Raw genomic sequence first — 17,980 nt, 5'->3', positions numbered from 1 at the left:
GGGAATCGAACTCATGCGGAAGTGGCTTCAGATTCTCAGTGCTGTGCTTTAACCCGCTGCGCCACCAGGGAGGGCCCCCCATCCTTGTCTTTTTAATGACTGTCATTTTGGCAGTGATACCTCATTGTAATTTTGACTTTCATTTCCCTTAGCCCCTTTTCATGTTATGTACCTGTTGGCTATTTGGATGCCTTCCTTTGGAAACATGTCTATTCAGTTCCTTTGCCAATTTTTTTTTTAATCAAACTGTCATTTGGCTATTAAGTTGTATGATATGAGTTCTTCATTTATTTGGATATTAACTCCCTTAGTAGATAATTTGCAAATATTTCCTTCCACTCTGTAGGATGGCATTTGTTTTGTTGATAACTTTCTCTGCTGTGCAGAACTTTTTAATAGAAAGGAGGAAATAAGAACGACCAGAACATAAGTAAATTAAATGGAGACTAACAAGATAACAGAAAATATCAATGAAACCTAGAACTGTTTATGTTAAGTTTTATTATTTTTAATTGCGGTAACATTATTTTATATCACTTTATATACCATTGTCACACTGGTTTATGTCGCTGGAGTTATAGGTTCACACTTAGCACCAAATTGTCTACTACCATAATCTCCCATCATAATTCACTGGATTCCTTTCTCCTTTGTTCTTGATCCTTACTCATCCCCCTGGTAGCCTCAATTCTACAGAGAGATCCCTAGAGTTTGTTTTGGCTTAGTATTATTTGTTCCTTTGTTTTATTTCTTTATATTCTACATATGAGTGAAACCATCTAGTACTCTGGCTTATTTTACTTCTGATTTATTTTGCTTACCATGATCATTCCAGTTCCATCCATGTTGTCACACCTGGCAAGATTTCACCCTTTTGTAGCTGAGTATTATTCATTGTGTACATATATTCCATCTTCTTATTCCACTAATCTGTTGCTGGGAATTTAAGTTGTTCCCATAGTTTGGTTATTGTAGAAGGTGTGAAAGTGAGCATTGCAGTGTATATATTCATTTGAATTAGTTTTTTGTATTCTCTGGGTAGGTAACCTAGCAAGGAGTTGCTGGATAACATGGAAGAACGGTTTGAATGCTTTAAGAAACCTCCATATCACTTGCCATAGGGACTGGGCTGGTCTATATTCCCACCAACAGTGGGAGGTGAGAATGAGAGTTCCTTGTTCTCCAAACCCTCACCAACTCATGTTTCTGTCTTGTTATAAGTTTTATTTTGTTTTTTGTTTTGATATGGGTCATTCTAACAGGGGTGAGGTGGTAGCTCATTGTGGTTTTATTTTCTTTTCCTGGATAAATGATAACGAACATTTTCATGTGCCTATTGACCATCTGTATGTCTTTTGTGGAAAGGTGTCTACATAGACCTTTTTTTTTTAAAAAAAAAATTAGGTTATCTGTTTTATATTTGTTTAATTATATGAGTTGTTTGTATATCTTGGATTTTAGTCCATTATTGTATGCATGATTTGTAAATACTCCCATTTAGTAGAATGTCTAAAACTAAAGTTTTAATGTTACTTTCCTTTGCTGCATAAACATGAATGAAATGCCTCCTCCAATATCATACCATCACCAAAAATCCGCTCAAAAATATATTAAAGACTTTAATGTTAAGATCCCCAAACCATAAACTCCTAATAGAAAGCAAAGGGGGGGTAAAATCTTTGATATCAATCTTGGCAGTAATTTTTTGGAACTGACACCAAAATAAACAAATGGGACTGCATCAAGCTTCTGCTCACCTGGTTATTGCATAGTTAACTAACGTTTATAAAGAAATCACTCTATCCATAATTTTTAAAGGTCTAGTGTGGGGATGGGTCAGCATTATAAACATGAGAAATGGTAGGTTCCGTTATCAGGACAGAGTTAAATTTGAGAATAATTATATGGTATACATCAAAGTGTATATAATAAGAGGGTAAAAAGAGATCTAATCTGTAGATGTTACATATGAAGACACTCCAAGCGAGCCTGGCAGCTGCTGTCTCTGCCCTGGTCTGGGGGTGACCCTGCCTCGCCAAGCTGCTCACCAGCCCACAGCTTTACCTTGTTTTCTCCACAGACTTCAACCTCACTCTGAATAGGGTTCATCTTGGAACTTTTCACACAGTCATGTTTTTGTAAAGGGCTGATTTTTTTCTTATTCCATCCATGAATTTGATAGGAGAACCAGGAGACTTTGGGAAATGGTAGTTTGGGATAGGATTGTGTTGTTTAAGCTTTCACATTTCAGAAGGATTTGCTGGCTTTGTTGCTTCAAATAGCCAAGTCTTCTGTGACTTTAATCACTGATCACACTGGCTTTATTTTTTCTCTCATCTCCAACTTGAACTTCTTTACAAGGAGCTTCTGAGGAAATGCAACTTTCCCCCAAACACAAAAGTGGAGTCTAGATTAGGTGTATCACATCATGTTTCCTCCACTAGTCTTTTATTTCTCATGTGATTCAAGTTAAAATGCACAGACATCATAAAGACTGATTTAATTCTGTTCTAATACCACAGGAAAAATGATTCTCTGATGACTTGGTGGTAATATAATATTTTGAGTTGCAAGACTTAAATTGGTCATACGTTGATGTAGTAACTTGTGCAAACAGAAGTGTAGAGTTAGTGCAAACATGTTTACATCATCGTGGCTATGGCATATTCTGCCTTATACACTTTTGGCAACAAAAACTCCTGTTTTCTGTAATATTGAAGGTAAATATTTCTCTTTTCCAAAATATTCTTTAAAAATATTTCAAAAAAATGTGACCTAATTTTAGAAAAATTGAAGCTACCATTTTGCTGGACCTTGGCCCTTCCTGGTGGTGCAACAGGTTAGGATGCAGCACTGCAAGCTGGCCACAGCCTTTTCAGTGCAAATTCGATATGTGACCCAGAGGTGACCCACATGGCATGACTTGCCTGCTTGCTCCCCTCAGCATTGTACTTTGTCGATCTGACTGTTCTGCTCCCCACTCTGTCTCTGGTGAATCCTCTCGCCACCCCTGTACTCCTGTCTAGTACCTGTTCTGTATGCATAAATAAATAAATCTTTAAAAAAAAAATGTGGATTGGTCATTATGCACGAAAGGCTACAAGACGATGACTCGTGTAGATGGTGGCTCCTGTCCTGGCTGTTGTATACCATAGACAAGGGTAATTCCACATTTACTTTCTCACCATTCTGGAAGTCTAAGGTCAAGGCAGTTAGTTTCTGCGGAAGCCTCTCTCCTCTTGACTGGAGGCCATCTAGCTCACATGGTGTTTCCTCTGTGTTTCACTTTCCAGCTATAGTCATGTTGAGGGGTGTGGGGCGCGGTTAGAGTTTCAACAGGTGAATGTGGGGAGGAAGAGATCTCTGGTGTTCTTCCTCATCCTGAAGTAAGTCAGTCCCATTATTCCTAACCCCATCTGTCTGTCCTACTCAAACTATTTCCCTTCATGAAGACCCACACTCCTACTGTAGGAATGTTGAGGGGTGAGGATAAGTTTCAGCATGTGAATGTGGGGGAGAGTGCAGTTCTGCCCACTTCTGCACATGCACCAGGATCAGGTGATTAGCAGCGAAAAGGCAGATTACCCTAACCTAGAGTAGTCACATATCTAACCTCAGGTGAGATGTCTTTACTAAGCCAGATTTCATGAGTTGGGATTTTTGGAACAGTGGAGGATTCATTCTGCCTTTCCCCAAACCTCTTCCTCTACCAAGCTGGAGCAGAATGGACCATATGTCTGCAACAGTGTGACTCCCTCCAACTCTTGGCTTTGGTACCTATTGCCTTATTTCCTCAGTTTCCAGCCTCATTTCATCCCTTTACCTGCTGAGAGTGTCTCCTCCAACGTGCACACTCTACAAAATGCCTGTGGGAGCTGTTGCTTAGGACTCTGCGGTCTGCAGGCTCCTGATTTCTCTGACCTGCACTGCAGCAGGGGAATAGAGAGATGAAAATAGATGGGTGATGGGGCTGACTTCGCTTTTAAGGTGGGAGGAAATTTGTAGCAATTATGTACACAACACTTTCCCACTGTCATTTCATTTGAATCAAAAGCCTCAGATCCTTATTCTGGGATTGCCTCATTCTTCTGTTCATGCTTTCAATCTGCATGCCTTAATTGAGCTCCCACTGTGTGTTAGACATGGTGATAGATGCCTGGAAGACAGTGCTGAACAAAGCAGATATAATCCTTGTTCTCTGAGAATTTATAAGTGGTGGAATGTTGAGCATGACCCTTGATCTTTTTGGGATTTATTTTCCTGATCTTAAAGTAGAAGGGCTAGCATACTAAACCATCCATGTTGGAATGAATGAATTTCCCTGTAATTACTGGGATGATTCAATTTCTTAAGGAATTTTAGACAGTTAAAACAAAAGCATAGAAGCAATTAAATCTCTTGTGATCCATGATAAGCAGTGTTAGCCCTTTGGTGTATTTCTACCTAGATTTTGGCCTTTATGTGCACAGACTTATGTGCAGCCATATCTTTGGTTGTTTAAAAATTGGTATCATTTGGCCCTCCGTGGTGGCGCAGCGGGTTAAAGCACTGCACTGAGAAGCTAAAGCCACTTCCGCATGAGTTCGATCCCTGCCTGCCCCGGAGGTGACCACATGGCGTGGCAGACCTCTCCTGGCCCGCCCGCTGCTCCCCTCAGCAGTGTACTTCGTCCATCTGCCTGTTCTGCTCCCCACTCTGTCTCTGGTGAAGCCTCTCACCGCCCCTGAGCCTCTGGCCTGTACCCCAGTTCTGTATGTACAAATAAATAAATCTTTAAAAAAAAAATTGGTATCATTTATATTCTGCTTTGAAACTAATTTTTCTTAGAATTATTTCAGTAATATTTTTCGTGTCATTCTTTTGCATTATGCTTGTTAATGACAGTTTGGTTATCTGTCATAAAAGTTATCCCTTTTGTTCAGGACATCTTATTTTCTTATTTTCTTTAGCATAAGTAAATGTCAATACATGTCTCTGATTGCTTACTTAAAAGAGAATCCTAGAAGTAGGGTGATTGGATCAATAAGCTTTTGCCTCTTGAATACATATTGCAAAGTTTTCTTCCAGAAAGCTTCTAATCAGTTTACATGTCTCTTAGTTATGCACAAGAGTCTAGATTTTCTGTATCTGTACCAACATAGATATGTATATTTTATAAATCTTTGCCAGCTTAATGAGTGGAAATTTTTAGTTAAAAATTATAAGCAGATTTAAAATATCTTTTCATTTGTCTTGAGCTGTCTGTATTTACACAATTCCTACTTGTATCCTTTGCCTATTTTAATATTTTTTCTTATGTTTGTTAAAATTTTAAGCTGCTTTCTTTTACGTGTGTTTTCCCTACACCACAAAGTAGGGAAAAATACATTTTCTTAATATTTTACATATATATATTATATGTATTTATATACATATAATATATAATGTATATAAATACATATAATATATATGTAAAATATTATGGCTGCACATAAGTCTGTGTACAGAAAAGGCCAAAATCTAGGTAGAAATACACCAAAGGGCTAACACTGCTTATCATGGATCACAAGAGATTTAATTGCTCCTATGCTTTTGTTTTAACTGTCTAAAATTCCTTAAGAAATTGAATCATCACAATAATTACAGGGAAATTCATTCATTCCAACATGGATGATATACTGATCTGCAGTGTAGATTCTGTTCCTGAACTGCAGACTGCTGTGAAAGTTTTAAAATGAATCTGATATGTTTAATGTGTTACAGTGTATCTGTTTCTCAATCAAAATATGTGCCATTTAAAACCAAGTTGCTTTTATTATAATAGATATTTTTCATAGAATCGCTTGCTTCTTTATATATATATATATATGTATACACACACATATATATATATAAAATATTAAGAACATGTGTTATTTTTTATAGCCATATATTTCCTAATACTCTGCTTTTGCTTTGTTGTTTAGAGCACCTTACAATCACAAAGTTAGTTATATTTTCCAAATTCCAATTATTGGGTTTATTTTGGTATGTTTTATTCTAATCTATTTATTTGCCTATTCATTCTGCCATTAAAGCCACATTGCTTGTTCTGGTCTGTAGTATGTAATCTTCAGTGTCATTCCTTCGCTCCCCTCCACCCCCCACCTTCTTTATCCCATTGCTCTGCACTCTGGGAAGTGTCTATCTTGATTTTCATACTGATCTGCAGTGTAGATTCTGTTCCTGAACTGCAGACTGCTGTGAAAGAGTTTTAAAATGAATCTGATATGTTTAATGTGTTACAGTGTATCTGTTTCTCAATCAAAATATGTGCCATTTAAAACCAAATTGCTTTTCTTATAATAGATATTTTTCAAAGAATTGCTTGCTTCTTTAGAGTTTTTCTTTCTTTAGAGTTTTTCCTAAGTCACCTTTTATATTATTGAATTTTCCCATGTATCCCATGTGTCCTTGGCAGATCAGAAGATTATTACTCCTGTCACATATCCGTCATATGTGGCTTCACCTCAGACCCATTCTCAGTCCTGTTGAATCCTTTTAGGATCTTCAATCTGATTCAGCTGTCTACCTGAGCTACAGACTATTTCAGCAGACTTGACAGGAGATCTGGAACCTGGACCTTGGGCAGCTCCAGCCAAAGTTCTGTTTCTTGTTCTAGGGCTGGTTTTTCTTCCTAGATTTTTAGTTGGTTCATGTTTAGTTCCAGGTGCTGGGAGTTTCCATACCCAGTTTCCTTCCTGTCATAATAAGGGCAGACAGAATTCGCATCTCTTACACTTGTGAGTTCTCTTTGGGCTTTATGTATTTTGACTTCCTAATGAAGAATGCTGCAACTTTTCCAGGGCTCAGTTCTAGAACCCTCGACTTTGGAATGTCAGTGAGAGCCTCTCAGGATACCACCTCTCCTTCCTGAGAGATGGACTCCTGTCTCACTGCAGCCAGTCATCTGTGGGCTCCTTGAAGGAGTTAGAGCCTTGGAGCACATTCTTCACCCTGATTTACTCTGCTTTACCCTCAAGTTTGGTGGCTCATGAGAATCGCTGTTCTGTAACAGTTTTTTTCCATTTGTCATATTCATACTGGTTTCTGGAAACAATATAATTATTTAGCTATGAAGAATTAAGGGGTGAAGAATTAACTAGGAAATCAGGAAGGGATCTTAAAGTTTATTTGAAATAACACCTCTTCTGCCAGCCTCACAACTGTGATTTGAGGATAAAATGAGATGATAAATGTGAAAGGACTTTTAAGACTATGTAGAGCTTTATGCAAATACAAAGTTGTTTTGTTATCTCCACGATACCAGAACTCGGTAGCTTTGTTAGAAGCAAATTTGAGTTGTGAATTATTTTAAAGCAGTATGTGATAATGGAAGATGGCTATTTGGGTGAAGCACAAAGCCATTCTGTGTCCATGGGCTTTGTCCCCTTCTTCCACAGCAGTAAATCTGAAATAGAGGTTTGTCTAGTTCTTTATCCCCCCAAAGAAAAGAACTGGCCCGAATTTCTGCTTTAGACCATTTATCTGAGTGCCAAGAGATTTGTTTCGGCAAAAGAAAGTAATCTGCAGATAGCTCTGACCCCACACAATGCCCAGCACTGGGGGCAAGGGTTTTAATTAAAATGGAAGAGTTGGTAATTTCTGGCCTATCTGGGAAGCTTAAAGTTGATGTGGTTTGAATGAAAAGAATGACTTTTGCTTAAAATGCAAATATTAATGCAAGAAAAAGTCTGGAATTGGCTCTGAGTGCAATTGAAAGAGATTGTAATGTCTTTTTCATGTCTCTCCCCTGAGAGGAATGGTCTTTTTCCCTCCTGAAACTCTGTGCTATATACATCTAGCACATAGAGTAGTAGCAATATTTCTTTTTCTTCCTTAATGCCCCTTTCAGTTGACAGTTTGTCTTGAAACCGGTGCAAATTTTTGGCATTATACATCTTTGAAAAATTCACGGGCGTTTGCTGTTATTGCTTTTATTTGGGTGACATAAGCCAGTTTCAGAAATAGTTTCTCTTCCAGGCTTTCTTTTCAGTTTAGTTGTGTATTTGCCAGTATTCGCCAGAAGACCCCATAGTCTTGATACAATAAGCAAAAGTGTCCACATCTAACATGGGATTTGTCTAGACCAAATTAAATTTTTGAACTTCAAAGTAACATGTTTTACTCTTAGGTTAAGCAGGCTCGTCTCTTTAACATGTATTACAATGATGAAAGTGTGTAGTTTGAAAGTTGATAATACATTAGCAAGAGTAGATGGCATGTGGGTCACCTCCTGGGTGGGTTTCGAACTCATGTTGAAATGGCTTTAGCTTCTCAGTGCTGTGCTTTAACTAAACCTCTGTGCCACCAGGGAGGGCCCAAATTTAGCATTTTTAATTCAACATTCATTACTTAGAAAGTGATTTTTTTCCCCAAATGTCCAATAAGACTGCTTTACCCAGTCTCCTGTTGTCAAACATGTAGCAGGGTAGCAGGGACTTTCTTTCTTTTTTTTAAAGATATATTTATTTATACATACAGAACTGGGGTACAGGCAGAGGTGCAGGAGTGAGAGGTTTCACAAGAGACAGAGCAGGGAGCAGAACAAGCCAACTGACCAAGTACACTGCTGAGGGGAGCAGCGGGTGGTCCAGGAGAGGTCTGCTGCATCATGTGGATCACCCACCCTGGCCAGGGATCAAACTGCAGTGGCTGCTATGGCTTCATAGTGCTTTGTTTTAGCCCATCGTGTCACCACGGAGCGCCCATATTTTCTTAGCTCTCTATCTCTTTGTTTTTGTTTTTGTTTTTTTTTTTTTTTTTGGTTTCTATTTACATAATGATGCAATGAACATCTTTATCCAAATTTAATTTTAAATTTTTGTGGGGAAGCCTTTTTGCCTTGTTTTATTTGTAAGAATGAATGAAAAACAGTGAAATTACTGTGCCAAATTTCCAGCACTTTCTGGTAGAGGAGAGCTTAGGAGAAGCCAGTGGCAGGAAGACACTGTCTTCACACTCTCAGGTAGTGCCCCTCTCTGAGAAGAAGGTGAGTTTGTAAAGAAGGAAGGAAAGGCCTGTCTAGCAAAGTGCCATCCCAATGCTGCAGTTCCAGGATGGAGGCAGGACCAGGTGGAGAATGCCCAGGGACATTTTGATGGCAAGCCCTGTCCCTTTGTCAAACAACATCATTTGGAAGTGACTTTGGGTTTGAATCAGACTAACTGCAAGGGTGAATAGCCTCCCTCACTGAGAAGTGGACTGTCTTTGTGGTTTTTTACTGGAAATGTGCCTGGCAGTGTTGGCTTGTGCGCGTGGAAGACTTGGCTCTGGCCAGGGGCACCTTGGGAAAGTAGTAGGAAGGGCTGTTAGACAGAAGGGACATTGTAAATGAAGACATGGGGTGCCACCACCTTCACTTCATAATCGGGAGGCCTTTCCTAAGCCATTGCTTTTTCCCAACCAGGAGGACAAAGGCATTAACTGTAGTTTAGTCAGTACTTCTTCCAGCAAAACTAGAGTCTGGAGAAGGAGGAGAATAGCAGACTCTTAAAGAACAAAATCATGATTAAGTCTCAATTCCCAACATCTCTCATCACTAAAACATCATAATAGAGCTTATCATTTATTCCTTCCCCCTTTTTTTTTCAGCTAATGGGTCCTTACTAGTTTTGTCAAGCTGCAATTAAATAATTCAATGAACTTTGCCTTTTCTGGCAAGACCCTTTTTTAAAAGATCCATAATATTTCAGGAAAAAGAAAAACTGCAACCACCACAAAAACAGACCACATCATGAGATTTCCAATTTTGTCGTGATACTGTTCTCTGGGAAACCAAGTCTTAGGCGGATTGCAGGAGCTGTGATAAGAGGTTCTTCATGGTAACAAATGCAAAATTGAAAACCCATTTCAGCCACCTTGGAGTTCAAACAGTGTGTCTTTTCACCAATTACCTATCTTTGTAGAGCTTTCAGCAGCCGAGGCTCTCTGGCTGGTGTTTGCAAGGCTTTTAAATAATCTTTTTCTTTCTTTTTTGTTGAGTGTAACAATTATTCTGCCCCACATTTCACCCTTTACCTCCAAAAAACCAACAAACTATAGAAAATGTATACAGATTTTAGTAATCAGTATATTTATCTGCACAAAGAAAAAAATGATAGGTTGGGCTACATTGGGCTACATTGTTCTCCAAAGCATGCAGAAGCTGAACAAAATACGTTGACAGGCCCTTGAGGGTCTCTATTTCTCTGCCTACCAGTTTCCAGGCAAAGAAGACACCAAGTGACCCTTGGTTAAAACTTACTGTGCGGCCTAGAAATGGCTGCAGATATATTTCAAAATCACACTTCAGTCCTTTTATATATCTGAAATATTTTTCATGTTCTATTAGCACTTTTAAAACCATTTAAAGGCTTTAAAAATGTTCAGTGGCTGTCTAGAAATCTGGTTTCTTGCTGTAGGCACAATAAAGGAATTAAAGTATTGAGTGAAGAAGGCCAGACAGAAGAGATTTACAATATAGTCTGTAAACAAGATGCAATTTATTGTGTTTTCTGAAAATCACTTTGCTTTTGTAGCTAATCCATGAAGGTAAACCATCATCCAGGAGACTGGCTAGAATCAGCTCTAAATCAAGGCAAATTGGAGCCTGGAAAAGAAAGAAAGTGTCTCCAAGGGAGGGAGGGAATGAGATTGGAATTAGGTGGCAATCAATGCAAGGAGGATTCACATAATAGAGACCATATTTGAACCAAAATTAAGGATTGGTGCAATCAATAGTAGGAAGGATTTCACATGATATTGATTGCAGTAGGTACTACCTCATTTGATTTTGCTGGTAATCCTACTAAATACTCCAATGTCCATTTTATACATGGAGAAAATGAAACACATTTGGTTATAAACAAATTAGTGTACCTTGTTTGGTATCACACAGCTAGAAAATTAGAGAGCTGGAACCAGGGTTCCAAACTTCTATTCATCAGTGTCTTTTCACTTGCCATTCTATCTGTCATTCAGGTACTAACTTGGAAGTTAGAGCTGACGTATTCTTTCACAGATGAGGGGTGGCGTCTCGGTTCATCATAGCAAAGGAGTAGAGAGGTAGAGCTCAGGAGGGATCCATCCAGCCAGCTGCGAGTGGGCTAGTCAGTGTAGGCAGACACTGTGGTCTTGTTAATCCTATAGGGGTTGGGTTTCATTGGCTCACCAGCCTGCTTACTTGCTTAGTTGGAATTTGATTTGTCCTCAGACTCACATGCAATAGTTTTTGTTTGCTCATGATAGTTGAAAAATTTCTTTTGGTAGCTTTTTAATGAGGCTCAGGCATGGAGTGCTGTAGAAAGGCTTCTTTGGAGGTGCTGTGTGTGCCCAGTTCCCAAGGGGGTATTGTCTCCAGCTCGCAGAGCAGGGCAGGGCAGGAACAAGAGGGAAGGCAAGTGACCTGGCTTTTCATCACAGTTGATCTTCATATTATTCCCTCTGCTGACCTATTCTTATTTTTGAGGACCATGAAATTTAATATCCACTTCACACTGAAAGATCCCAATGCTTTTATATTTGTTATTTAACCGTGTTTTCTAATCCTGAAATTATATTGACCTAAAGACCTTGGGTAAGTCACTTTCTCTAACTGAAACCATCCTGCAGAACTTCTGGAAGCCTGTGAAAGGGTTTTCTACGGAAAGTGTTTTGCATTTGCTGTCACTAGCTAATGATTTAAATTGTTTAAGGATTTAAATGGTCTTTTCTTTCACAGTATCTGCTTTTGCTTTTCCTTTCCAGAGTCGAAAACATGCAAGCAAAGTCCGACTGTATTACATGCTTCACCCCCGGGACGGTGGGTGTCCTGCCAAGAGGCTCCGGTCAGAAAATGTGAGTATCTACCATCCTGTGTGTTCTGTTAGCAAAGAGCTTTGAGGGTCTAGGAATAGTAGTCATGTCTGACTTAGCTCAAAAGTGAAAGGAGTACAAGTTTTTTCTCATTAAATATTACAGGAAATATTAAGTGTAAACAAGTCTATTTTTTTTCTTCCTGACTGGGCTTACCAGTCTAGCAGTGGAGGTTTTTTGATGCTGTTGCACTGAGATCATGTAGAGAAAAATGTGTGAGGTTCTGGGACACAGAGAGGCTGAAGGAGGGGAGGCAAGAGCCATTAGAGATGGAGAGTAGAAGCCAGGACCTGAGGGCAAACCTGTCAGGAATATCAGATGCTTTGCATTTTAGATATTTCATTTTTTCTTTGGTGTATAAAGCAGAATACCAATTTATTCCTTATAATGAAGACTCTGCACAACTTGCAAATGAAAATACTTGGGTTTTTGATCTGTACCCCCTCTCCCAGAGGGAATATTTACTTGGAAAGACAAATGACAGTTAGAAATTTGCTTTGAGGGTGTAAAGTCAGAGCAAAGGGTTTATTTCAGCCAAGCAAAGACTGATGAAATAAATATTCCTTCCTCCCAGCAAGGGTTACTTTTCCTAATGAGTGGAATATTCATATCCATCTATTGTAGAGGCCCTCCTGGATAAACACTGTGGATTAAACAGAAATCCTTCTCCCTTTGAATTCTCAGGAAGCTGCAGGCATAGAATTACACACCTCATGCTACCACAGATGTTTATCATCCTGGTTTTATTTTGCTCCCATTTAGAAACTAGTCTTCTTATTAAAAATTAATATATAAATCATTAAAGAAACATGATTAAATTGTACTTGTATATTCTACATCGATAAAAAAGAACAAGAGGACGACATGTGACCACAGGTAGTGAGTGTGAGTTGGGGTTGTTATTGAGCCCCAAGTGTGCTCCTTAGGTTCCCCCAAATGAGCTGCTCATGTGCAGGCTACTCTGGAGCACTTTGGGGTTTTCTTTAGTGTCTTGGTGAAGAAGCAAGGCAAAGATGTCACGAAAACTTTACCAACTGCTATGAAGTGAGGCTGAGTCTAATCTGCCGGTTCTTAGCTGGCAGACAAATAATTGAAGATAAATAATTGTTCTCATTGAACCACAGTGTCTTCAATAAAAGTAGAATTTTGTGGGTATGACTTAAAATGCTGGGCAATGAGTACATGCCATGCACTGAGGAAACAAGGGTATAGAAGACAGACTTGCCTTAAACAACTAGCAGGGAGGGAAGCTAGCATGGGATAAAAATAGCTGTCACACCAGTGTAGGTGTTTGTGAACATCTGCACAAAATCTCATGGAGTCAAAGGGCAAAGTGTGTCATGCCAGGGTGAACGGATTAGGGAAGATGTTACTGAAGAGTTGGCATTTGAGCTGGTGTTTCAGGCCTAAAAGTACTGCTCCAGAGGGTGGTGGTGGGAGTGAGATAGGGCAGGGCAGTTTTCAGTGCATTTCTATGATCAGGACTTATTAAATCACCGGAGAGATGACCCACGCCATCTTTAAGTAACCTCAGCATCCTGTAGTGATTCTGGGGCCCTGTTTCCGTTAGGTATCTATTAGCAGAGAGAAAGACTTTGTTTATTCCCCCTGGAAATGATCCAGGAAGCGTGTCTGGATCCTTTATTTAATGGTGCCTTATCCTAATAGTCAGAAGCAAGGAGATTCATGAACACTTGAAAATTGGCTCTTAGAACACAGATTTTTTTTTTGTCCACTCACATTCTAATCTTGAGTGGTCCACGTATTTGAGCCCCTAGGGAAAGGCTCAGCAGAGCAAATACAGTGGTCACTGGGGCTCCAGCTGTTGTCATATATGTGGTTGATCCCATTTGGATCCCAGTTTTACCAGTGACCTTGATAACAGTTTATGGAGGGGAAGATTTTTTTTTTTTTTATTTTAGAGTAAGAAGTACTTGCCAGGATTCTTTACCAAAGATCCTTTTGAAAACTTTTCCCTATGACATATCCTGGGTTTTACAAACTTTGATTTACTAATGATTTATTTATTTAGTCATTTCCTATACCTTATTAATTATAAGAAAATAGTAAACAGGAAAAGCAACATAATCTTGTTGAAAGAGACAACTGGCCCTATAGTGACCCATAATTTCCATTGGGTGTTTTGATATATTGGATATAATACAAAAGTTACCTCCAGTCCCTCTTCAGGATTGATAGCTGATGCTGATGATTGTTGAGACCAACTTTCTTTTCTGGCCTCACACCTAGAGATCTCATGGACAACAGCCAGGCCATATGTAAAATAAAACTTTAAGTTACAACTGACAGTCAGCTCAGAAAAGCAGTCCATTATTTTATAGTAACAACCCAGGAAACCAGGAAAATAAATCAGACATACAGGCAATCAGACTTCTATCTCCATAACAATCCAGGAAGCCACACAATAACTCTTATAACAGTAGGCCCCAAATGACTAGAATTTGATTAGGAACTGATAATTTCTCTACCATTTGCTCCTGCTTCCAAGTTAGAAACAACCTAGCAACTGAATGTGCACCCTGGCCATTGATAGAGGATATCGCTGCCAGTTGGTCCACCTGCAGCTTCCCTACAGCAACAATCTGAGGGAATTCCTCTGTTTCCCCCTGTAAAGTTCCACCTGCCAGTGAGTCTTCTCAAGTGTGAGTGATATGACTGAATTCCTTACTGTAGCAAACACTAAGCAATTTCCTTACCTTCTTTGGTTGGTTTTCATTTATTTCAATGGAGTTAAAAAATAGGGATAGTAGTAGATAATAATATCTAATTGTAGGGCTATCATAAGCCCCAATGGAGATAACACATTTATTTAGCATTTGCTTTCAAACTGTGTGCATTACTATTATTGATCCTTTCTCCACAAACTCCCTGTGTTCTTGGAAGGACTTAGCACTTTATTGCCCTTCTATTCCTGCCCATCCACCCACCTGCCCTGCTTCCAGGCGGCTGTAACAGGCTGGCATCCCAGGCTTGCTGATGACGGAGTGTCCTGAATGCTCTGAGAACCCCAACAAATGAGTGGATTCTGAAAACGGAGAAAATTGGTTCCTGATTTTGCACTCCCTGATCACACATGAACCTTGGGCCCACCGTGATCCCTAAAACTGATGGGACTGATGAGTAATGGCAGCTCTCCTCCCCTCCTCTCCCTTCACCCTCTGGGAATACACAGCAACTTCACATTTACTTACCCTTACCAAGGAGCGGACATGTCAATTATTATTCCCTAGAGTGTACTTTTATTTCCGATCAAAGTCAGTTGGCCTTTTTGTTGCTTTTATTTGAAAAATTAAGTTCATTTCTGCCTCACATCCTGGCATTGCCAGTTTTTAAAATTTCCCCTTCATGTGTTTTACTTTTTAGAGCCCTCATTTGGAACTTCTAATTTTTTTCCCCCTAAAATTTTAGAGGAAGACATTTTCCCCTTGAGGCTCCTGAGTAAAATTAAATGGGAAATAAATTGTTATAGTTGATTGCCTTAGAGAAATTTTCAGTAATCCCAGGAGCATTAGAGTCAAAAAGGATTTGAGATATCATTCAGTACATTGAGCATCTTAGTTTTTCACCAGTGGCCTTTGTTATTACCATCTCACCCATCGATCTCATGCTTTGAAAAATAATTGTTTGGGAAGCAGCGCTTTTAAGTAAAAAGGTGATTTAGGTTTACTTTTATTTTTATTCTGTGAAGATAAGTAACTTCCAAGCCAAATCTCAAGTTCGTATTAAGTAAATAGTGTTTTTACTCGGAGTGCATATAATTCCTTCTAAGTGGAGAAAGCTGACATTTGGCTAGTGTGATTAGGCTTATCATTCCTAAAATGTTTATATGATTTCCCATAGGTCTTAACATGCAGCATAGCTGGAGAAACCACTCCCAACCCCCTTCACTTCCTCACCAGCATCCTGGATCTTTTGTTCTAGGGCTCAACCTAATTTAGTCACTACTTATTGCAAAGCTGGGAATAAGTCCCAGAGAAGTACCCAAATGGGGTAGACCTGACTTGAGACCATGTCTGATTCTCTAAGTCCTATTCCAAGGCTTTTTCCAAACACCCTGACATGTGTCTTATTTTTAGGCATGGAATCCATTGTAGGTCCAGAGCCAGCACAGTGCTGTTCTGGGGCAAAGTAATAATAGTAACTGGCACTTATCAGGCGCTTCCCACTTAAGTTCTAAATGCTTTACATACATTAACACATTTAATTTTCACCACTCTTGTATAAAGCAGGAACTATCATTATCCCACTTTACAGAGAAGCAAACTGAAATAGATTAAGTAGCTTGACTCCGGTCACACAGCTGGAGAGTGGTAGAGACATAAAGCAGAATAAAACATTTTCCTCTGGCATGCAAACCTGCTCACCATCACTTCCTGTGACAGATAGAAAGTGTCTTTTAAGGGCTGGGAGCACAGAGAAAAGCATGGAACCTTCCCAGCAGAGAATGGTATTAACTGTCAGATAATACTGTGTGGTGTGGTAGGTGAGCACATACTTGGGGTACTATCCAGCACAATGGTGGGGGGGAGGGTTGTCCCCCAACCTCTCCTGGTAGGAGGGGATGGGGCCAAGGTTTCTGAGGGAAGTGTCACTGAGCTGATTCCTGCAGGAGAGATGTGGATAAGCCAGGTGAAGGAGGTGGGGAAGGAGGAACCATGAGCAGTATCTTTAGGGAAACAGAATTCAGAGGTATTTCTACAGTTCAGAATGCCAGTGGGTGACTGCTGGTTTCTGAGGGCAGCAGTAACGAATGACCACAGACTGGGTAGCTTAAGATAACAGAAATTTGTCCTTTTACAGTTCTGGAGGTTACAGTCTGAAGTTAAGGTGTCGGCAGGGCCTCTCTCTGGGGCTGTGATTGAGAATCACGGCCCTGCTTCTGTCCTGGCTGCTGCTGTGGTGATGAGCTGCCTGGCACCTGTCTGCCCCCTCTTCACGTGTCCTTTCTTGGCATAGCTCTGCTGTCCTCTCCTCTAAGGACACCAGTCATTAGATTCCTAACCCACGGTAGTCTAGTATGACCTCATTGTAACTAATCTGCAAAGTCCCCATTTCCACATCATTTCGCAAGTTTTGCTTTATGTCTCTACCACTTTTCTGCTGTACATTTTGTGTAACCCAACCTGGAGCTTGGAATGGTGGACAAAGGTTTAAAAGGTTTAAACCTACTCTGTGCATAATATCGGTGTTTATTGTACTTTGTAAAAATATTGTTTTCTTTAGTAGTCTGCTCTCAATTCATGGGAATTCTCAAAAATAGGTGCATTTACCAGCTGCTTTCTGCTGGACTTTCAGAACCTCACTTGCCAGAGTTTTAACCAGACACTATAATCATGTATCTGTCTGGTTCTCAGAGGTGTTAAGAGGCACAAGTAAAACCTTCCTGTTTGTGAAATTACATGTTTACTTTGAAGTATATTTAAACGATTCTTCCATGGAATTTTTTTTTATAATATAATAGTTTATTTTTTACATAATTTTGTGCCTTTTTCCATCTCAGTTGTAATCCCTGTGGGCTTCCTATCACCAAGTCACCCGTGTGCCATCATCATAGTTCAGTGCACTTCCCTCCCCCCACTGTTTTTGATCCCATTCCCCTGTAAAATGTCTCTGGTATATAGTTGTTCATTATTATTATTTTCTCCTCTGGTCCTTTATACTCGTGCTAGGGGTGAAACCATCCAGTATTTTTCCTTTTCTTTCTGATTTATTTCAGTAAGCGTGATCCCTTCCAGCTCCATCCGTGGTGCTGCAAAAGGCAGGCACTTATCTTTTTGATTGCTGAGTAATATTCCATTTCGTCCATGGAATTTTTATTCTTTTTATATTGTTTCCATATACTTCAATAGTGTGGTATGCTCCTGGCTTCTGTGTAGTGCAGAGTACTTGTAGTTTCTGTAGCCCAGTTAGGGACAGGTCTTTTATTCTCATCTGGAAGACCTGAGGAACAATTAGGAAATTGATGTGAGCAAGGATATGTTTATGTGTATTAAGTCAGGATTCAGAAAATAGCCATTGTCCAGATGTTGTCACTGCCTGTTCTTGTGAGGATTTCACACTAAGAATAGTGGTTATACTTTGAAGGACTTCAAAAACAAACAAAAAC

The 17,980-nt window shown here is 39.5% G+C and overlaps 1 protein-coding gene across 5 annotated transcripts in view; it reads left to right on the top strand.

Annotated features, from left to right (window-relative positions):
• ZMAT4 (zinc finger, matrin-type 4) overlaps nt 1–17,980 on the top strand; it is a 324,446-nt gene that overhangs the window by 121,771 nt on the left and 184,695 nt on the right. For all 5 annotated transcript variants that reach the window (XM_012724990.1, XM_012724989.1, XM_012724991.1 and 2 more), the window contains one exon: nt 11,746–11,835. In XM_012724990.1, coding sequence (XP_012580444.1) covers nt 11,746–11,835 — 90 coding nt within the window. The remainder of the gene's footprint in view (nt 1–11,745; nt 11,836–17,980) is intronic.

This window comes from Condylura cristata, unplaced genomic scaffold (genome assembly GCF_000260355.1).
Source record: "Condylura cristata isolate star-nosed mole 26May11 unplaced genomic scaffold, ConCri1.0 scaffold00014, whole genome shotgun sequence".
NCBI lineage: Eukaryota > Metazoa > Chordata > Mammalia > Eulipotyphla > Talpidae > Condylura > Condylura cristata.
This window is presented reverse-complemented; position numbering and strand designations above follow the sequence as displayed.